The sequence below is a fragment of the Cladophialophora psammophila genome (genome assembly GCF_000585535.1).
Source record: "Cladophialophora psammophila CBS 110553 chromosome Unknown aczJe-supercont1.4, whole genome shotgun sequence".
Taxonomy (NCBI): Eukaryota; Fungi; Ascomycota; class Eurotiomycetes; order Chaetothyriales; family Herpotrichiellaceae; genus Cladophialophora; species Cladophialophora psammophila.
In genome coordinates, this window is record NW_006912925.1 from 673,483 (window position 1) to 694,561 (window position 21,079).

Below are 21,079 nucleotides of genomic sequence, written 5' to 3' on the forward strand. Positions count from 1 at the left end.
CGAGTGGAGTGAGGACTTTGTGGTTGATGAACAAACGCGTCGTTGTGCAGGGTCCAGGGGCCGAAGCACCATGAGGGCTGTCACCGTCACCGTCACCACTCACGACTCACCTTCCCTCTTTCCGCCACAGCGACTCGATTGGCCCACACACCACGATGCTATCTACATTCAACTACATAACTAACAGAATCACTCTCACCGGTTTGCGTCGGTTTGCCATCCTTGTTCGCACAGGGTTCATTCATTATGCCGCCTGTCCTTCTGTCAACGGTCACACAGCCATCGACGTTCATCTGTCTAGTCTCTGGGTCGCCCGTTTGTTCCTCAAGCATCAAGGACGGTGTATACTTTATCGGCTAGGTCTCTGACTTGATTTGCTCACACTTAACCGCCTGCCCTCGTCCAGTGTACCAATCGATCATCATGACATCCCCTGTCCCATCGTAAAAAAGGGATCTCCCCAAATGGTGCTGCCTAACAGACCCTGACATCTGACATTCCACCAATCCACTCAGCAATCCTAATGCGGCCAGCAACGACCTTGTAAAGCACTCTTTAGTGACTGATATACTGGAACACAGCACTCACGGCATTCTCCGAGGCCTCCTGCCGGAGGAGGAGATCCTGGATTTTGCCGAGCGGCCCCGTGTCCCCAGAGTTGACAAAATGGTTCCAAGAGCTCGTGTCACCGTAAAGCATCGCTGGCGCCTTGGTTTGTTGCGTCCCATCCGGTTTGCACCGTTTGCACTTAAACGTGTCATGGGTGTCGCTGGTGGTGTCCGGTTTGAACTGGAAGAGCTCTCGGAGAGAGTCGAGAGTAAAATGCCGCTCCACATCTTCCGCGGAGTCCACCACGGTTGAAGAAAGTGCCTGCTTATGTGATTGGCGCTGGAAGATCTTTTCTTCGATCGTGCCTGTTCCCATGAATCTGTATACAAAGCAGTCTTTCTTCTGACCATCACGCCACACTCGGGCAAGAGCCTGCTGGTCTGCAGCCGGATTCCAATCGGGATCGAACAGGACAAGACGGTTGGCACCAATTAAGTTGATACCACAACCACCCGCCTTACTGCTCAACAAGAAGACGAATTCTTCGCCGTTCGGGTCGTTGAATTTGTCCACGAGTTTCTGTCGTTTGTTGACGTTCATCGTGCCGTCGAGTCGAAGACATCCGTAACTCCGCGCACGGCAAAGCTTCTCAAAAACATCCAAGGTCTGAGTATAGTTGCTGATAAGCACAATTTTGTCGTTCGTGTCTTGACGGATTCGAGCAAGCATACGTTCGAGAACGGCAAATTTGCCAGAGTGCCACGATCTGACATCCCGATCCCGACCGCGGGCTTCTTTGGGGACATAGTCGTCAGGCCAATACTTCTCACTTCCGGGCAGATCTTTCTCAAGGTCCAAGAGATCGGGATGGTTGCATAACTTCTTTAGGATCCCGATCGCTTTCAGTGGCTGGCTACCCTTGCCCCGCAACAGACTCTTGATGTCGGGGCTTTGAATGAAGTAATTGTAAAGATCCTTCTGGAACGGGGCAAGATTGCAGAACACCACATGCTCATACTTGACAGGCAAGTATTTGGACAGGATGTCGTTCGTTCTTCGGATGATGAGTTTCTTCACGAGAGATCCAAGCTCGGCGTTGGCTTGTTCACCCTTTTGCTTGTCAGCATCTGATCCCGCAGCATCACGGCCGCGAAGAATTGGCAATTCAAACTTCTTGCGGAAGTCTGCCTTGGTTCCTAGGTACCCCGGATTTGCAAAGTCCAGCAAGGCGTAATACTCGGTGAGATCATTCTGGATGGGTGTCCCTGACAGAATGACCCGTCGGTCAACATTCAATCCGGTCAATGCCATATATGTTTCGCTTTCGGCATTCTTCAAGCGATGTCCTTCATCACACAGCATCAACCCGATCTTGATATCTTTGAGCTCCTCAATGTTCAGCCTCAGAGATTCATAGGACACGATCAGAACAGGCCTTGCAATACCTCTGCCCGTGGCCATTGCCCATTGTTTCAGCTGCATCGTGAGCTCTTCTTTAGATGCCTTTCCATCAATGGCGAAGGGGTTGATGGCGCCCTCACCCAGCCATTTGACAAGCTCATTTGCCCAATTCTTGACCAAACTGGCGGGGCATGCAATGACACATTTCTGGATCGTGGATTTGCCGGCCTCGGGAGATTGTTTGAGTAATGTCCACATGAGGGTGATGCATTGTAGAGTCTTGCCCAACCCCATTTCGTCGGCCATGATGCAACCTTTGGCCTTCTCGTCCACCAGCCCTGTTGTACACCTATACAAGAATTTGACACCCTCTACCTGATGAGGCCGAAGCACTTTGGCTAGCCTTGGATCGATGACCACCGGCACTTTGGGTCTCTCGCCTTCGACTTGTTTCTTGATACCCAGTATTTCGGCCAGGCTTTTGTGCATGAGAGGTGTGTCCAGCTTGGGCTTCTCTTCGTCTTTCTTGTCTTCGGCTTTCTCTTCAGCCTTCTCGTCTATGGTTGGATCGTATAAAACGATCGCAAATTCTCCACTAGGATCATGTAGAGGTTTGTTAACAAAGCCATTTCCTCGGCGCATTCCCAGACTTGGTGCTGGCCTTGACGGGTCGAAAGCATTCTTGTTGATCAAGGGAATGGAGAACCGCGACCGGAATGTCGTCTCCTTATCCTTGACCTTGAAGACTGGGAATCGATCTTTGAGGACAGCAGAATCTTCATCCAGTTTGAAACCACCACTTGTATCTTCAACCCCGCCGTCCACTTCAGCATAGTTGACTTTTCTTCTCTTTCTGGCGGGCTCGCCATTTGACTTGCGGGAATTGGCCGAGCCGGGGCATTTGAATGGTTTGATAAGACGATCAAGAGCTGCTGGTGAAATGGCACTGAGTCTGCCAGCTTTTGTTGGTGGTATATTTTCCTTGTCGTGGTCGGCTGAGATCGACTTGGTACGTATCCTGTAGGCACGGTGAGAACAAGCATGCTGCGGACGACACATACATACATAGTTCCGCAGGCACAACACGCCAGAACAATGAACACCTCGGCCGCGTTGAATTAGACCTGGTGAGAAATGCAAATCAATGATGGCGACTGTGACAGTAAATGGAAATCACGCTCAAGCGCGTCGTGAAGTGACGCGTACTCACGTGCTTTCATGGGCCATTGGCACTTGCCCGATGAGGTAGGTATCCTTGGTTTGTACCAGCTCCACAAGACTCATCACATACACACACACACACACACATTGTAAGATATAGACAGACTGCTGGTCAAAATTCTAATACTCACTTTACCTTAAACAATGCCTGACCATTGAGCCGATCTACGAAGTGTGGTTCAATTACAGGCCTTGGTCAGCACAATATGATCTAGCCCAAAGAAACCCATCCGAAATCGGTTGAAGGGGGCTGCGATTTTGCTTCTGGACTCGAGATGTCGGCAGACTTCTGGGCTAGCTATATCTCTGGCGGGTTGGGGATCTTGGTGGGCAATCGCCTTGATGTCCTGAAGGTCGCAGCTCAAGCAAGCACCAGCGGTGTTCTTGCAGAATCGACTCTACAGGTCGACTCTGGCACGCGGCTTCGGAGGTTTACAGCACTGTTCAGAGGAGCCGCTGCTCCCGTCTTGGGCTACGGGGCATTGAACTCAATATTGTTCATGACATTCAACCGCTCTCTGAAGTTGATGGATCCAAGCATATTTGACTACACCAAACTTGCTGGTGTGGACTTTGGCAAAATTTGGGTGGCAGGCGCTATCGGAGGGTTCGCGACATTTGTCGTCTCTGCGCCATCAGAGCTCATCAAATGCAGAGCCCAGCTAATTGTCGATGGGCAAGGATCTTCATATGGAGTGTTTAGGGATATATGGAAGCAGGGTGGGCTTCGAGGACTCTACTACGGAGGCACAATCACTGCTATTCGAGACGCCGTCGGATACGGCTGGTATTTTTGGTCGTACGAGCTAACCAAGCGATTACTACTTTCGAGACAAGCCGATCCGTTCATTTCTCCTACTGCTACGGAAGTTCTGGTCAGCGGGGGCATTGCCGGAGTCATCACTTGGGTATCCATCTATCCTCTGGATATTATCAAGACCCGTCTCCAGACACAGCCTTCCCCGACTGCAGAGTGCCAAAGGCTTCTTCCCGGGACCAATGTGGCCGCCCACCAAGCAAAGACTTCTATGACCATCGCTCGAGACATATGGCAAACCTCCGGATTGGGCGGTTTCTATCGCGGTGTTGGCATCTGTAGTTTGAGAGCCTTCATCGTAAATGCAGTCCAGGTAGGCCACTATTGTGTCTCGATTGCCGTGTCCTACTAATCTTGGATAGTGGTATGTATACGAAAGGATCATGGCCTTCCTAGGGAACAATCAATGAGGGTCCATGACCTAGATGGGGCGGTGCGGACGGAGTACGGGCAGGTTTGGAGACTCGAAATGCTCGCGCAGGGCGCTTTCTCCTTCCAACGAATCGTGCCTTTGCAGAGTCGCCCCAGCGAGTCGGGATTGCATGCCTTTAGTTCGTCAATAAGGCCGTCCGCAAGGGAGGACCTGTGAGAGTTGTATGCTGCATAGATCCACACGGCTCAGAGCTCAACGTTCAATATCTTTCATGGCTTCGTTGCCGGGACCATCTTCCGAGACGCGAGGCCGACGATTGTCTGTTCCCAAGCCTACGGCAGCGTCTGCAGCTTTCTGGGTGTGTGCCTCTTCCTTGAGCATTCGAACACTAGTTCCAAAGTCAGGTCTCTCCACGGAGCCGGAGGATCGCAAATACCGTCTCTTATGGTTCTTCCCTCTTCTGTGCTCGTTTAAATTGTGGCTGTCTGAGAAATATTTGGCGCATTCGGTGCAATAGAAAGCACCTAGTCCGGGCAGATCCTCAGCGGCTTTGGTACCCTTGTGTTGAGCAAGATGTCTGGGAGATTTGAGGTCGGCTTTGATTTGGTCAAGGTCGCTGTAATGCCATGTTAGGAGGACAACGGTCTTGAGGGCAGTTGAACGGACCGGGTGCGACGCTTAGTCTTGATGCGTCTGATACTGCCCATGATGTTTGTCGGAGCAATCTCCGCAAGGCTTTCGGCTCGAATGTCTACAGGCGAAAAATATCAAGACATGGGTATGCAAGGCTTTTTTTTGGGGGCGGGGGAAGGGCGAATGGCAGAGTTTGTGGGCCGATGATTTTTGGCGGTGCTTGGTGGTGTGGTGGTCCTTGCCCAGCACTGTGGGTGCCAAGCATCTCGCCAGCAAAAGCGCGGGATGCCGACTGGGTCGATGCAGCGGCTCTTTTCGAGCTGCCTCATCCATCCAATCGAGAAGTAGACAATGCATTGGACCTTATGTTGCCCTCTCCTGGGCTCTCCGCACCAGCTTGGAAACCGTGACTTGCCTGCCTTGCTCTTCCACTCTCGCTATATTGCGCTGCCCGAGTTCTTGTTAAAGGTGGTCAACCGCGTTGGGAGAGAGGACAGCTGCTCCAAAATCACACCCGGCACCTTGAAACAGTCTGGGCAAGAAAAGATTGGGACCTAATAGAGGACCTTTGAGTATCTGGTTCAACGACGTAATTACATCCACCATGATTGGCTAGTGCCGCGGTCTGCAGGCCAGAAGAAAAATTGAGGGCGTGAGGCATTTGCTCGGGAGCATGGGCAACATGGGTGGCATGGGGTAGCGGTGGAGCTCCTAGCCTAGGTACCGAGTAGTAGGTAGGAGCTGCGGAATGCTTCAGGTTAGTTGTTGTTGTGCGGCAAGATCGGTCTGGTGGAAGCATGGGCTATATATCAAGGGCCAAGGGATTGTTGGAATTCTACGAACCTCTTCCAGGAAAATATTGCGTCGATGAGGAGGAGAAGTGGTTGCTCTTTTTCCGCACTTGACGTCGTTCCAGGCTTATCGTGCTTTGGTCTCTTTGCCCGAGGCTGATTGGTGCTGGGTGGGTGCTCCAGCCTGCACCCTGCGAGCTTGCAACAAACTCCTTCCATTCACCCACATCTCGATTCTCCCTCCACACTTCAACAGCTTCTTTCTTCATTTCTTTTCACCTCTCCGCTCTCTCTTGATCCTGTCCGGCTCTCCCTTGAGCTTGGGTTTTCTGCGCCTTCCGCTAGACATCAAGTTTTGTCGCCAATATGATGTCCTCGAGGCCTTTGGGCCGCCTGGCCTCCCGCCTGGTAAGTCATCTGAACGGCTTGCATCATACCTTTGCTCGCTTGGTGTTTCCGCAACCTTCATAGTTGCTGCATGGGGTTAATCATTGCGTTGCTTCTGGCCCTCATCTACGACCCCGAGCTGACATGGGTGCTGAACCTAGGGAGCCAAAGTTGGTTCTGTTAGTTATCTATCTACCTCGTTCCGGAAGCAGTACCAGCTCACTAACAATCCACCCCAGCCCTTCCGGATGTCCAGAATGGGTTATGCCACTGTCTCTGACGATCCGCTGAGCAAAAATAAGTCATACCTGGCACATCTGCATTCTTCAGAGTTCCTGACAGCCCAACACAGGTCGAGATGACGAACTGGGAGAAAGGCCATTACATCAACTACAAGTGAGTATCCGGCCCAATTGCTTCTGTTTTCAGACCTGGAGCTTAGAGGTTTCGACTCCTGAAAGTGGTGGCTTGGAAAATCTCATATAGCCATAAGACGTCGTTACTGATACTCCCTGCAGGAAGATGTCGGAAAATCTAGCAATTGTCCGCAGCAGACTCAACCGCCCTCTCACCTATGCTGAGAAAGTTCTCTATTCACACTTGGATGACCCGCACGGGCAAGATATCGAGCGTGGAGTTTCCTACCTCAAACTCAGACCTGATCGAGTCGCTTGTCAAGATGCTACCGCGCAGATGGCCATCCTGCAATTCATGTCCGCTGGCATGCCCTCAGTCGCTACACCGACCACTGTCCATTGCGATCATCTGATTGAGGCCCAGGTTGGTGGGGACAAGGATTTGGAAAGAGCCAAGGACATCAACAAAGAGGTCTACGATTTCTTGTCCACGGCTTGTGCGAAATACAACATCGGCTTCTGGCGTCCTGGCTCGGGCAGTAAGTGCTTTGCGTCTCTGAAAGACAGTTCGGTTGATGCTGGAACTATTCTTAATACTGTCTTTTTGTTGGGTCAACAATGATACAGGCTAACTGATGTTCGCACAAAACAGTAATACACCAAATAATTTTGGAAAATTATGCATTTCCTGGTGGTTTGATGATCGGAACCGACTCCCATACCCCCAATGCTGGTGGTCTTGGTATGGCTGCGATTGGCGTGGGTGGTGCCGATGCTGTCGACGTGATGGCCAACCTGCCTTGGGAATTGAAGGCACCCAAGATGATTGGTGTCAAGTTGACAGGTGAAATGTCTGGATGGACTTCTCCGAAGGGTGGGTTGGCTGTTATGCAGACTGTTGTTGCATTATACTGATTCGTCATAGATATCATCTTAAAGGTCGCGGGCATCTTGACAGTCAAAGGTGGCACGGGGTGAGTTCCCATTGTCCTGAAGCTTCTACTCATATCGACACTGGCTCTAACATATTTGCAGGGCAATTGTTGAATATCATGGTGAGTATGCTCTTGAACCTCGATACGTCCTCGGATGCTCCTACCTCATCACATTCTCCTGGACGGGCCGCGCCGAATCCGAAAATAAGTGGCACCGTTCTTGACCCGAATACACTCTACTTCCAACGTAGCCGGAGTGCTTGACAACGTCGAAGTCGTGGCCGTGTCGAATACAGCCGACAGTTACGGACAACCGACAAGAGCACCGCTATTCCTATGAGGAGACGGAACGCTCATTGCAAACGAAGGCCCCATCCGACCCAATGGCGAATGGCTTCTAGCATACCACTGTTTTTCAGTTCTGGCCCATCACTCACTGCGTTTTCCTTTCTTTTTTGGAGCAATCATACCATGGGGGATTATGCTAATATTTTTCCGAAGGTCCGGGCACCAATAACCTCTCCTGCACCGGCATGGGTACTATAGTAAGTGCCAAATATCCACGTTCGTCTAGACGTGAATGCTAACCATGTACAGTGCAACATGGGTGCCGAGATCGGAGCAACTACGTCCATATTCCCTTTCAACGACCGCATGTATGATTACTTGGTTGCCACCAAGCGCAAGCACATTGGCGACTTCGCGCGTGCATATGCTGCTGAGCTTCACGAAGATCAGGGTGCCGAGTACGATCAGCTCATTGAGATCAATCTTTCCGAACTTGAACCTCACATCAACGGCCCCTTCACGCCAGATTTGGCCACTCCCATCTCCAAGTTCGCACAAGCAGTCAAGGATAACAAGTGGCCTGAGGAGTTGAAGGTTGGACTGATCGGCTCCTGCACAAACTCCTCGTATGGTAAGATTTCCCATTCGCCCAAAGACCGTTTGGCTTTTAGGGTTGTTTTGGTCAGGATCAGTAAAGGCTAACAGATGGTCGTAGAGGACATGAGCCGGGCTGCATCAATCGCTCAGGATGCTATGGACCACGGCATCAAAGCTAAATCTCTGGTATGTGTTGGTGTGATCTTCTACCCGGACAGAGTTCGCTGACGATGTGAAGTTCACTGTCACGCCTGGTTCCGAACAAATTCGTGCCACCATCGAGAGAGATGGTCAATTGAAGACTCTTGAGGACTTTGGGGGCATCATCCTCGCAAACGCCTGCGGTCCTTGCATTGGTCAGTGGGATCGACGAGATGTCAAGAAGGGCGAGCCCAACTCGATCATCTCTTCGTACAACCGAAACTTCACCGGCCGGAACGACGCAAACCCTGCTACCCACTCATTCGTCACGTCCCCAGACTTGGTGGTGGCCATGACCATTGCAGGAAATCTCAACTTCAACCCTCTCACGGACACACTGAAGGACAAGGATGGCAACGACTTCAAGCTCAAGCCACCTACTGGTGAGGGTCTGCCCCGCAACGGATACGACCCGGGCCGTGACACGTATCAAGCCCCGCCTGAGGAGCGTGCGCAAATGGATGTGAAGGTGTCTCCTACTTCCGACCGTCTCCAGATCCTGGAACCTTTTGAGCCGTGGAATGGTAAGGATTTCCTCGACCTTCCTATCCTGATCAAGACCAAGGGCAAGACAACGACCGATCACATCTCCATGGCCGGTCCCTGGTTGAAGTATCGCGGTCACCTTGACAACATCTCCAACAATATGCTGATTGGCGCCATCAATGCTGCCAACGGTGAGGCCAATAAGGTCAAGAACTTCAAGACAGGCGAATGGGATGCGGTTCCTGCCACTGCTCGACAATACAAGAAGGAACGCATTCCGTGGGTAGTGATCGGCGACTGGAATTACGGCGAAGGCTCCTCTCGTGAGCATGCTGCCCTTGAACCCAGACATCTTGGAGGTATTGCCATCATCACCCGAAGCTTTGCTCGTATCCACGAGACCAACTTGAAGAAGCAGGGCATGCTGCCCCTGACCTTCGCTAACCCCGAAGATTACGACAAGATCAACCCTGACGACAAAATCGACTTGTTGATCACTGACTTGGCACCCGGCAAGCCGGTGACTATGAGAGTGCACCCCAAGGATGGCAAGGCCTGGGACTGCGAGTTGCAACACACATTCAACGCTGGTCAAATCGAATGGTTCAAGAATGGTAGTGCCTTGAACACCATGGCTAAAATGCACGGCAGCCGTTAGAAAAGGGATCGCGTTCGTCTCAAGTTAACATGCAACTATTGTACAGGATGCAAATCGAATGAAGACGGATGGGGCCGGACAACGGAGGCGGCTCAAGAAACCCTCAGTTAATTGAGATCGGGGACGGAAAGTGAGAAGTAGAGGTCACATATCAACCGTGTGTCGAGATGGACTGGCGGCAGATCGGGAGCATGATTTTTATGTATTTTTCGTAGCGGGAATACCAGTGCACAACAACTTTCAAAAGTCACCACTATATTCCATCCTCTTCTCATGAGCCCAAGCAGCTTCCACGCACTCGGATATAATGCTTATGTGTCTGAAAGCCCGAGCAGCACAAGGCTGCACGACGATGTCATTGAGAGGCCGTGAGAACCTCGGCATGTGGGGGGAATACCCGATTGACAATTACGGGCCGGCGATTGCGATATGCGCTGTATCTTCTGTCACAGCTTGTATATATAAGGACGATACCTCGTTCTCGGCTCTTATGTATTATGTTCCTACAGTCCCCGAAAGGGTTTTGATACGCGACCGCGTTCTTTGGAAGGGTCTTCTGTGCATGAAAAGGCCGGGATCCGCTGTGTGAAATGGCGTGAATGCACAGAGTCACCAACAGACAACCAAGTAAGACGCGAATTGTTTCTATCACACCTCCCAGAACCCGTTGCTATTATTGCTCCACCAAACAAATCCCCTTGACACCGAGCCAAGGCACATACACACCTTAAGCCGCCGATTCAACCTGTCTCGTCATATCCGACCTCGCAACATTTCAGCCTCTATATAAAATCGGCCCAAGAAGGATTAGTCACCCACGCTACCATCTAGAGAGAGATTGAGGACTATTACAAGCATCCAGCCCGTCAGGCTGTTATATGCGGCAGCTTTCCACGGGACCGAGACTCTTTCACAGCACCACCACCACCAACTCGACCTTTCGAGGCCGGAGACGCGCCATGGCACAGAACCTACCAAAACTCCCGGACTGGGAGCAGATCAGCACGAACATTGTTCGCATCCTGGGCGGGAATCCGAGCAAGGTTAGTGGGTGTGCACTCGCGTTGTCTGTCTAATATGGGCCCTACTGTTGTCATGGGCTCTCTATCTACCATTCCTCCTTCTTCTTCTGGAGAGACGGGCGTCGTCTTTGCAATTTGGTGCTGGGGTACAGGGAGACAACGGAGAGAAAAGACATGATGGCTTCAATATCCTACTCAAACCTTACACACTTTATGCTAACCTTCTTGTGGGAATAGTTCACGCTCCAGGGCACAAACACATATCTCCTCGGCACAGGGTCCCGGCGCATCTTGATCGACACGGGGGCGGGCGAGAAGAAGTGGATCGACACGTTACGCACCGTGTTGACCTCCCAGAGCAGACCCATTACCGTGTCGACATGCCTGCTGACGCACTGGCACCACGACCACCTAGGCGGGGTGAGAGACCTGGAAAAGCTCTGCCGGGAACTCAGCAGTCCCGAAGAGGGAGGAGGGGAAGTGAAGGTCTACAAGAACCAACCGTCGTGGAACCCGGACGGTTTAATCGACCCGTCGCGTGTGCACGACATCCAAGACGGGCAGATTTTCTCCGTTCCTCCCTCAGAGGACTCGGCGTCGAGCAGGACAACAACAGAGGAAGCGCCGTTTGAGATCCAAGCGATCCACACCCCCGGCCACGCCAAGGACCACATGGTCTTCCAGATCACGTCGTCGCCCGACCCGACGGAAGTGGGCGCGCTGTTCACGGCGGACAACGTGCTGGGCCACGGCACGGCCGTGTTCGAAGACCTGCACCTGTACCTCCAGAGCCTGGACGTGATGAAGAGACGGGTGGCGGACGCGGTCGTCGCGCAGCAAGCGCAGAAGGGCAGCACGAGCACGAGCACGAGCAAGAGGGCGTTCCCAGGCCACGGGGCCGTGATCGATGACGCTGTGGCCAAGATCGACGAGTACATCTCGCATCGGCGCATGCGCGAGGAAGAGGCCCTGAACGTACTCAAGCACGGCACCACGACGCCGCCAGGCGGCTCGGAGCCGCTCGTGCACGACAGCATCACGCGAGTCGGCGACAACGGCGACGACGAAGCCGCAGGCGCTTCCCCTGCCAACGTTACCGTCGGTGGAGGCGAGCTCGCGCTGGGCGAGGAGTGGGAGAGCATCGAGATGGTCAAGGTCATCTACCGGCACTACCCAGAGAACCTATGGCAGCCGGCGGAGAACGGGCTGCTGATGGTGCTCGAGAAGCTGCGGCGCGACGGCAAGGTCGTGCGCTCCAAGGAGGGGAGGTGGCGGGTCAGTGAGAAGGCTACGCTTTGAACTTGACTTGAGCGCTGGATTGGACGCTGAATGTGGGACGTTGGACGTTGGACGATATGGTGTTGGAAGAGAGGTTTCTCACGATGATTATCGTCATCGTCATAGCGCCGAAAGGAGGGATAGATGTATGTGGCCAACGCTATTGAGCTAGACAGAAGGGCCGTGAAGTTCAAGTTCAATTCAAGCAAGCTTAAGGAACAAAAGCCCAAACGCGTGTGTGCATGTGCATGTTGACAATATCTACCAAGAGGGATGGGTTTTTAATCAAGATCTCTCGATACTCTGTTATTTTTGTTTTCATGGCTTTCTTCCCTTCCTTTTCTTTTCGGCAAGGAGAAAGACAGAGGGAGAGTACAAATTACTCCATATCTTGTCTCCTATCTATCTCAACTCTTTCTCCCTGAAGAACTGAACGAGGCCCTGACCTACGCCTTCGGGGCTCGGTTTGGCAGCACACACGTCAGGGTCGAAGCTATACTTGTTTCTGAGATGGTCGCGCGTCGTAGGACCGATGGTCACAATGATGTACCTGGTCTGCGCGTCTGATGCAGATACATCGCCATCGTTTTTTCTGAAGTTCTCCCACCTTGTTGTCCTCGCACGTTCGGTCAACGCTTTGCTTTCATCGATATAGTCTAGGGATTGAAGCATGGATTCGCAACCCTGAGGACTAAAGACGACCACCACGGCCACATTGACCCCGTCGTCCTTGAACGACTTGATCCGCCTTCGAAAGTCATCTTGAAAAGATTCCATGACCACGGTGGTGTAGACTTCGACCTCGTCCACCTGGATCCTCTCCTCCGGCGCCAACTTACCTTCGTGATCCATCAGAGTCTTCGGTATGACATCCCTTCTCTGTTCACCGACAAGGAAGAGCAAAGGCTTCTTTTGCAGTCTCGCGTCATCTCTGTCGACCCGTTCTCCCCTCGCCGGCCCGAGAAGGGGCGCGAATGGCAGTCGCGGCGCGTCGTAGAAGGTATACATTTTCCGCGAATGCAGGGCGTTGTAGTGCGAGAGGATGTATTGTGCTAGTTTGTCACCGTTGCCTGTGGATTCGCCCAGCACGGAAGGCCGCAGGCGAGAGAAGGGCGAAGACTTTGAGGACGAAGATTCGGCGACGAGGGCGTTTAATGCCCGCGAGGTGGCAGGTCCAACGGTGTACAGGGGGAACGCAAAGTCATCGTCGAAGAGATCCCTCGCAGCACCGCCATGGTCTGCTGTGGGATCGGACGTCTGCGTCACTCCTGTCAAGGGACACCTACAAGTCAATTCCTTTCCCCGTGCATAGGGGAATAGCGCCGGAGGGACAGACCATACCAGTGTCCAAATCCGGAGTGTACGCACTCACTCCTCCTTGTCCAACACCGTCCGTGCCCCCCTGTTGCTCGGCCCCTCGCTCGACTCTCTTGACCACGTCGGCCCACGCCTCGACCGCCCTCTGACTAGTGAAGACCATCCCACCATATTGCGCACTCAGCCTCCCCCTCTTCAGCAGGTCCTCGAGTGTGCTCAGATTCTGGGTGTTGGCTCGATGGTCTAGCACGGGCACGAACTCGGGCAGGAAGACGGGACTAGGACTATCCGTGTTCTTGGTGGTGGAGGCCGTAGCATCGCCACCGCCGCCGTTGCTGCAGGAGGCGGCGAAGTATTCCTCGTAAGCATCATGTGGGTGAGACCGCGTTTTAAGCAGGAGCGTGGGGATGGTCAGTGGACTCGTCATGTTTGTCGTGTGAGCCGAGCCGGAACCCGCAAGCCGAGCTCTCTGAGACGTAGAGGGTATGAAGTAAGGAGGGGTGGTGAACGGAGGATGATCGGGCGAGGGGAAGAGGTCGTAAGCTTCAGAAGATGGCTGTGCTGAGGGACAAGTGGTTGACAGTCAGTCCTGGGAGAGGCGCAGTCGTCAATTGATTCAAAATTCATCAGTGACAGTGTGAATGTAAAACAGCTTCAGCATCAGCAGTGCAGACACATGATTCCACATACTGGTCATCCGCAGTTGCCGGTGCTGACTCTTAGACCCAACTATGCTGCAAGGTCGAAACAGCTTGTCTGAGCCCGTTTCTGCAATTGAAATCAAAGCAATCCGCCCGCACTCGCCGGCCCCAGACCTGGATGACAGAGGTGTGGATGGACTATGTATGGTACAAGTATGTGCTAACAAAAGCCGCAGCCTTACGAGGCTCTCTAAGAATCGGCAAACATTGCCGTGTCGTGCTAGCTAGAATCATGCTGGGCGGACATCTGGGCGTGCGTACCTTGATTCTTGGTATGTACCGAGTCCGCAGCCCTTGCTCATTCCTCCTCTTCGAAAGCACAAGACCATCAAAAGCGTAACTACGGCCCACCATTTCTCTACCTTTCCGTTTTGCCGCGCTGAGTCCGGTCTGTTTCTAGTACACCACACTCTCACACACACGAAGCAGCCCGTCTCACGGTCAATGTCCTGGATGTTTGTTCCCTTGCCAACGGTGTAAGGTTGCTGCTCTTGCTGATTCAACCATCTGGACTCTGTACACAAATTCCCCAAAGGACAAGAATCCCTTCCGATCTCGTGAGCCTTGTGCGAGCAGTTTTGGAGGCTCACGCACGAAAAATGCCTTTGCTCTGTACGAGTCATGGGAAACATTGTTATTAGACTGCAAGCAGCCTTGCGGTTCCGCCAATTCTCCTATTCCTCAGACAAGTCTCGTGAGTTATGACCTTTCTGCAAGTGCCTCAACAACTGCGCTGGCAAACAGCTTGGGATATGTCAGTCCACTCCAGAATTTGCCCTCTCGTTGTATCTCAATGGATTCGCCCAAACACAAGCAGTAGAGGAGGTCTATAATTAGTAATCCATTTTTCTGCGAACATTTGGAATGTGGCATCGATGTCATGAGCCTCTGAACGTGCTAGCAAGAACACTCCTGCCTATCTAGCAATCCAGAGGAAGGACTCCACCAGTTCGAAGAGGCAGCCGACAGGACACACATTTGCTGACCACGGGCGAGATTTCCAGCCGCAGACCGACCATGGAGTCTTCTGGTGACGTTGTTGTTGACTCCCAGGGATACAATCTTTCGTTGGTAGGACAGGCTAACAGAAATGGGCGGCTCACTGGCTACGACAACGTCCCAAACCTCGTACAGCCGACTAACATTGACAGGTCGCACAACAGCAGCAGGAAGGCTGCCTTTCTTTCCACGGTGGAGCAAGGCGATAGGACGATTTTTTGAACAATCTTCCACCTTAGCCAGAGCTTCAAGTAGTACATTCGAACGGCCAAACCAGCAAGATGAAGCGGGAAGGACTTCTAGGGAAGGTTTGTGAGCCATACGAGCTCCAGATTGGGACACAGGGTTGGACCAGGTGATAATTCGAACAGAAGACGGATAGGAAAGGACGTGACCAGACGGCGTCCATGGCGGCCTTGATATCAGTTTTGACAGCCGTGAAAACTGCCAGTGAGGCAATCAAGCTGAAGAGCTGTCGTCAACCGTCATGTGTTTAATCGCTACTCTCTGAAGGGCCCAGAAGCATCGGTCTCGTATTTGTTTGTTGCCTCATGCATGTCTTAATTTAGCCCCCGAGGTAGCAAACATCTGCATCCTGGATCTGCGCTATTCTGCCCAATGCCAAAACAGTCTGGGGAGACGTAAAGGCAAACCTTGATTCAAGGTTTGTTGACGTCTTGTGGGTGAGCGTCCGTGACACGGCAGCTGTCATATTGGCCTTGAAAGCGGTCGAACCAACCATTCGCAAATGACTGTCACTTTCCGAGCAACGCTTGGGACCCTGGCTGACACCGGAAGTATAGCGACCAGCATACCACGTACCCAATGTTCTCGGGCGTAGCCAGCGCATGAAACAGTATAGACTTGTGCCTTTGCGTTTGCTGCAGGCCGGCGTTTCAAATTGCCTGTCTCGGTAAGCCTGGTATGATGGCCCTATCATGTTGCCCGCGCCTCTTTGAATTGAAATTTTGGTACATGCACATGGGACAATTGGGATTCCCAACGGGCCTGGAACACTCAGACCCCATGCAACAAGGCGACGCATGGGGAAATATGCGGCATGACGGACGTCGTCCGGTTTGGCGTTGCCAGAGTTCCACACAATAACCCACCACGAGGAGCCCTTGCTCAAGGCGGTAACACGCATACATGTCAAACTGGCTAACCTCTTTGCTGTGTGCAATGCACGAGCACATTTGACTTCAGGCTTGATGAAGCCGTCGCGGGACGAATCCATCAACTTTTTCCTGACGCGCCGGAGGGTCCGAATTTGAAAATCATCTTGGCCAGATGCCCAACTGAAAAGCCCGGGCTTTTATCGTCTTGCTGAATTGAACGGCAGGTGGGGATCAAGCCGCTGTTTGCCTTCCTCTGGCGCCTAGACCTTGGAGCTCAGTGGCAATATATATGATGCGCTCAAACAACTTCGCGCTGTCAATCCTGTGACACTCGCTTGCTGAACTCACGGCCTCGTACCATCCATCATCTTGCACATATATTTCGGGCTCTTTTATCACTTCTTTTGCTTCATCGCCAGAATGCCTCAGAGACAGCCGGTAGGACCGAGAGCTCCCAAGGATGACTTCATGAGGGCTCTTGGCTTGAGCACCACCGATCCTCGCCACGAAGGGTATTATCGGGCTATGAGAGTATGTTCGAGGTGGACGGGGGAAAAGCCCATGCCAGAAAAGCGTCAACGGCTGATCAGGCGACAGGATGAGGCAATTGCCGTGTATAGCAAACTGAACTCGGATCGATCGAGTCTGATAGACGAGAAACGAAACGACTCATCTACAACGCCTCCTTTCTTTTGGCACCACATACGCCTCGACCGCCGCCGGCAAGCAATCATTGACACCTGGCAACAAGCAAAACCTGGCACCATTCAACGAACGCTTTTCGATCAAGGCGCGACCACGGGCGAGCACGCTCCCAATTGGGTGACTTTGTGGCTTTTGTACAGCGTCTTTCGGTCTCGGGATATTCGCAACAACCGCAACCGTCGAGCCGGTGAAGGAGGTAGTAGCGGAGGTAAGGACGGTCCTCCTTCTCTTGACGGACTCGACGCTGAGTCGTTTTTGATGATACAGGTCAGAGCTCGAGTTCCAACGATTCGCAAATATTCGATCCTGCCCGAGACAAATATGTGCGTCGCTGAACGGATGGATCGGCGGGAAGACCCTTGTAATTCTGTATGACTCTTTGTTTGATTCCATGGCAGGCTGTTGGGCATATATTAATGGCGTTTTTAATCTTCGTCGTCTCCATCGTCCTTGTTCTTCTTCGACTTGCTCTTGCCCCCGTTTTGGCGCTCTTCTCTCAATGCCTTGACAACAGCTTCGTCGTGCTCATCCTTTCTTTCGTCCCATTCCACATCATACTCAGAAGCCACCGCCTTGATTTCCCTTCTTAGAGCATTTGCCTCCTCGGTCAGAGTTTCCCACTTCTGCGGGTCGAAGCCCTTGAGCTCGTACAAACGGCTCTGCCGACGACTGATGGTGAGGTTCATCGCCGAACGATACGACACCTCGCGATTATGGTATAAAAACCACATATAACCGCCAATAATTGATCCCATTCCGACGAGATAGGTCACAGGCTCCATTACATCCCATCCGAGATCCGTTTCGAACGTCAAACGATATACCACGTACCAGTATCCAATCAAGACCCCGCATCCGCCGAGGGCGATCCTCTGTCCACTTTTGTGGGCGGCCACATCGCATTCGTGCTTGATAGCAGCCAAATCAGCAATCTTCTTCGAGATCCTGCGAAGCCTTTGTCGAAGATAGAAAGTTCTATCGTTGAAAGACGGCACGGCAACTTTGATTGTTCTCGGGTTGCCTTCAATTTCGACTTCAAATTCTTTCGCTCTAGCCGCGTCCCTGATGAAATCACCAATCTCGGTGGAGGCACTCCATCTGACGAACTCGCCGGAGTCTTCGCCCGTCCCTTCTCTGCCAGCTCCGCTGTAGCTTTGGACACCACCCTCTCCGAGAGCACTCTTCTGTTGACCCCGTTCTTCCTCTTCTAGCGTCTGGTTCTTGGGCATGATCTCATCGCCTTCAGCCTCCATCGCGCGAAAGGATATCGCCGGTAACCGTTTGTCTCCCTTTTCAGTTTCAACGCTAGGTAATTCGGCTTGGATCAACCTTTCGAGGTAAGATAGTGGTTGTTGTGGGTGGACAAGGAGAGCAAGGGGAGCAATATTTTTCCTGTCGTCATTGTGATCGGACGTAGTCAAGGGCAGAACTAGTTTGAGCAGTCTCGAAGGGGTGGTGAGCAGCTTCCCTACAATCTCGTTAATGCGAGCTCCTGCGACCGACCGCCAAGAACTATGTACCTTTAGTCATGGCCCCTGCAGAGCGTTGTCGTCGCACAGGAGGCTCTTCCGCTCCTTGACGATGCCATGGTGTCCGCTGTTGCTTTTCTCCATTGTGTGCCAGAACACTGTCAAATTCTGAAAGAGCATCATCGACCCCCTGTTGATTGAGATCTTTTGCCTTCTGTTCGTGAGAAATGCTTCTGCAGCCATATGAAGCGAAAGCGGCCGGATCCAAGGGTGGTAGTCTCGGGGGTGTAAGGTATTGAGGTCGACAAAAAGCAGAGGGTCGAATATTGGGCGCGCGATGGGCATGGGTCAATGGTTTGACCGATCCGAGTCGCCCAAGGGTGAATACGACCCGCATTGTTGGCGCCTCTCTCAACGGCTACAAAGGTCACCGAAGCAAAACCACCATATCGACGGACTGCTGGTGTGCGCTCCGGTTGTGTGGTATTGCGCAAGACGGATGCCGTTGGTTCGCGAGATAGAAACAAGCACAAATGCAGCTTCGAGATTCCCAGGATTGCAGCATGATGATCAACAGGGCAAAAACGCAGGCGACGTCATGGCTCCTGAAGCTTGGAACGCAAGTGTCAGCCACAGCCGGAACAGTTGTGGCCCAATTGGCAATCGCCCACCAGGCACCACGGCACCCGCCTGGGAGGCTGCCCAAGCCACCGGGCAGCCTACTAGCCCGAAATACCTTCCGCAACTCCTGCTAGCTTTGGTATACATACTGTACCAACAAAGCTCAGAGTACTCGGTACCAAGTAGATATCGGTACTTAGTAATACCTAGCTCGCTCAACAACTCGTCAACTCCTGGTGAACTACTTGGAGATTTCAAGCGCCAAGTTCTGAGCTAAGCTTGTTTGACCTGCTCGGCGGTAGCAACAAGTCACCTGATGCTTGCTCCCTTGCTCCCTTGCAGACTTGGTCGCTTGGAGGCCGCTGGTGGCTCGCTTTCTCCTTTCCCGCCTTTCACCCCTCGCTCTCCTCCTGGTCTTCCTTCCCTTTCCGCCGATCCTCAACATTCCGCCCTGTGCTGTTCGCTAGCAAGCACTCCTCGGCGACTCTAGCGAGATCAGACGAAAGAGCGGGCTCCTTAGCCCCAACAGGAAAACCCCCCAGGAAACCCCTGTCGAGTTCCTACGTTTTGGACCTTCGTGAAGAGAGAAGTAGATAAATGATTTGCTATTCTAAATTCTAGCATCAAGAGCATTCACACATCCTTCCGGGCTAAACAATTTGGATCAAGGGGGGATGTTGTTCTCGAGAAGCACTCCACCCGACTCTTCAAGCCGCTATGCTTCAAAAAAAAAAAAAAAAAAAAAAAAAAACAAGGCTCAGAGAACCACACAGTTGCCTGCTAAACTCTTTATCTAACCACGGCCAACCGTCACAGAAAATGCATAGTCGTGTCATCATCATGAATCATGAGGTAGAGGAAAAAAAGAGAAAAAAAATAATAATGGACGATTGAGCCCCTCCGCCGAACGTCATGGTCTCGTGAGTCGTAAGGTTCGTACACAGCATCTGAAACGATCTGATTGAGGACATTATCCGAGAGACAGGGCCTGGTGAACTTTTCAAGGTCGTCGGCAGAAGGCTAGTACCGTGGCACGGCTCGTCTGCTGTATTGGCCGGCGTCCGAGGAGTAGACCGCTCGACGAGATGGAGGCGTGCGCAACGGGCTCGAGAGGCGAGACTCGCTCCAATCAGGGCTGCTTCCTCCACTTCGGCTTCCAGCGCTGTCAGAGTCGCCATAGCGACACTCCATTCGAGTCGTGTCCGTTCCGCTCCTACGGCTGTGACGACCGGAGCCAACGGGCACTGGATTGCCCTGTATCACACCCCCGTGGGCAAATCCAGTCGGGTACATGCCATCGTTGGCAGAGAAGTTTCGGCAAATGTTGAAGGCAATCAATGCAGCATTCTCTTTGGCCGAACTCTCCGAAGAATGATGCGTAGGAGTTTGGTATTCGCGGTTGTTCACCCTGACAACGCAGCGATACCCAGAGGGACTATAGGATATTTGGTAAGCAGGCTCGGGCCATCGCCGGCGCTGACATAGACCTGAGGAAGAGCCGTCAGTGTCTGAGAACAGAAGAGAATGGGCAAGCGTCGAGCAAAGATGAGTGTCAAGAAGTCCACAATCGAACAGGAATCCAGGAGAATTTCCACTGGTCGTGTATTGGGACACATCTGCAAGGCTGGCCGACCCCTGAGCGACCAAGAGAGCGTGTAGTGAATCTCAACAGGTCAACATGATGAGGCACTCAAGCCAGGAACAAGTGTGCAAGCCAGGTATCGGAACCAAACTGGAAGAACGAGGCGTTGAATGAGACATACTGGCCAGGTAGACGGTGTGTAGCATGTCTGCTTCAATTTGAGGTTGCTTTGGGTACTTGGAAGCCCGATAAACCGTGCAGCCAATTGTTGAACAAGAAGGAAAAAACCACCAAACAAGTCAGACGGTTGACAACGAACAAGAACTTATCAACCAGTGTCACCTCTCGCGCAAAGATGTCGCCTGGCTTGAGGTACGGCGGGATTTCGTAGGGCAAAGGTTGTCAGGTAGCAGCAAAAATTGATGGCATCGACATTGCTGGGCCTTTTACAGGTGAACCATGGTGGCATTCCCGCATATTTCATGCTTGGATAACAGGAGAACCCTGCACTGACAGCAAAGCAAGCGCGAAAACAGCGGCATTGCGTGGGGCATGCAAAGAGATTCCACAGTGG

At 52.4% G+C, this 21,079-nt stretch overlaps 9 protein-coding genes across 9 annotated transcripts; 4 read left to right on the top strand and 5 right to left on the bottom strand.

The window, feature by feature from the left end:
• Nucleotides 1-555: 555 nt before the first annotated feature.
• On the bottom strand, nucleotides 556-3,177 carry A1O5_03164 (DNA repair and recombination protein RAD54 and RAD54-like protein; the record flags this gene model as incomplete). The annotated part of the gene is made up of 2 exons (XM_007743777.1): nucleotides 556-2,968; nucleotides 3,161-3,177. 2 exons carry the CDS (start codon nucleotides 3,175-3,177, stop codon nucleotides 556-558), a joined length of 2,430 nt encoding a protein of 809 aa, XP_007741967.1.
• Nucleotides 3,178-3,446: 269 nt separating this feature from the next.
• A1O5_03165 (uncharacterized protein) lies at nucleotides 3,447-4,340 on the top strand (the record flags this gene model as incomplete). Its single annotated transcript, XM_007743778.1, has 1 exon — nucleotides 3,447-4,340. The coding sequence occupies one exon, from the start codon at nucleotides 3,447-3,449 to the stop codon at nucleotides 4,338-4,340; it is 894 nt and encodes a 297-aa protein (XP_007741968.1).
• Nucleotides 4,341-4,613: 273 nt separating this feature from the next.
• On the bottom strand, nucleotides 4,614-5,068 carry A1O5_03166 (uncharacterized protein; the record flags this gene model as incomplete). The annotated part of the gene is made up of 2 exons (XM_007743779.1): nucleotides 4,614-4,977; nucleotides 5,028-5,068. The coding sequence occupies 2 exons, from the start codon at nucleotides 5,066-5,068 to the stop codon at nucleotides 4,614-4,616; spliced, it is 405 nt and encodes a 134-aa protein (XP_007741969.1).
• Nucleotides 5,069-6,694: 1,626 nt separating this feature from the next.
• On the top strand, nucleotides 6,695-9,693 carry A1O5_03167 (aconitate hydratase, mitochondrial; the record flags this gene model as incomplete). The annotated part of the gene is made up of 8 exons (XM_007743780.1): nucleotides 6,695-7,067; nucleotides 7,181-7,402; nucleotides 7,454-7,502; nucleotides 7,564-7,583; nucleotides 7,965-8,008; nucleotides 8,061-8,382; nucleotides 8,467-8,534; nucleotides 8,587-9,693. The coding sequence occupies 8 exons, from the start codon at nucleotides 6,695-6,697 to the stop codon at nucleotides 9,691-9,693; spliced, it is 2,205 nt and encodes a 734-aa protein (XP_007741970.1).
• Nucleotides 9,694-10,652: 959 nt separating this feature from the next.
• Nucleotides 10,653-12,014, top strand: A1O5_03168 (uncharacterized protein; the record flags this gene model as incomplete). Its single annotated transcript, XM_007743781.1, has 2 exons — nucleotides 10,653-10,736; nucleotides 10,953-12,014. The coding sequence occupies 2 exons, from the start codon at nucleotides 10,653-10,655 to the stop codon at nucleotides 12,012-12,014; spliced, it is 1,146 nt and encodes a 381-aa protein (XP_007741971.1).
• Nucleotides 12,015-12,395: 381 nt separating this feature from the next.
• Nucleotides 12,396-13,737, bottom strand: A1O5_03169 (uncharacterized protein; the record flags this gene model as incomplete). Its single annotated transcript, XM_007743782.1, has 2 exons — nucleotides 12,396-13,261; nucleotides 13,335-13,737. The coding sequence occupies 2 exons, from the start codon at nucleotides 13,735-13,737 to the stop codon at nucleotides 12,396-12,398; spliced, it is 1,269 nt and encodes a 422-aa protein (XP_007741972.1).
• Nucleotides 13,738-16,548: 2,811 nt separating this feature from the next.
• A1O5_03170 (uncharacterized protein) lies at nucleotides 16,549-17,168 on the top strand (the record flags this gene model as incomplete). The annotated part of the gene is made up of 3 exons (XM_007743783.1): nucleotides 16,549-16,659; nucleotides 16,726-17,041; nucleotides 17,101-17,168. The coding sequence occupies 3 exons, from the start codon at nucleotides 16,549-16,551 to the stop codon at nucleotides 17,166-17,168; spliced, it is 495 nt and encodes a 164-aa protein (XP_007741973.1).
• Nucleotides 17,169-17,258: 90 nt separating this feature from the next.
• On the bottom strand, nucleotides 17,259-18,699 carry A1O5_03171 (uncharacterized protein; the record flags this gene model as incomplete). The annotated part of the gene is made up of 2 exons (XM_007743784.1): nucleotides 17,259-18,301; nucleotides 18,354-18,699. 2 exons carry the CDS (start codon nucleotides 18,697-18,699, stop codon nucleotides 17,259-17,261), a joined length of 1,389 nt encoding a protein of 462 aa, XP_007741974.1.
• A 1,244-nt stretch (nucleotides 18,700-19,943) lies between these two features.
• On the bottom strand, nucleotides 19,944-20,414 carry A1O5_03172 (uncharacterized protein; the record flags this gene model as incomplete). The annotated part of the gene is made up of 1 exon (XM_007743785.1): nucleotides 19,944-20,414. The coding sequence occupies exon 1, from the start codon at nucleotides 20,214-20,216 to the stop codon at nucleotides 19,944-19,946; it is 273 nt and encodes a 90-aa protein (XP_007741975.1). The 5' UTR covers nucleotides 20,217-20,414.
• Nucleotides 20,415-21,079: the final 665 nt, after the last annotated feature.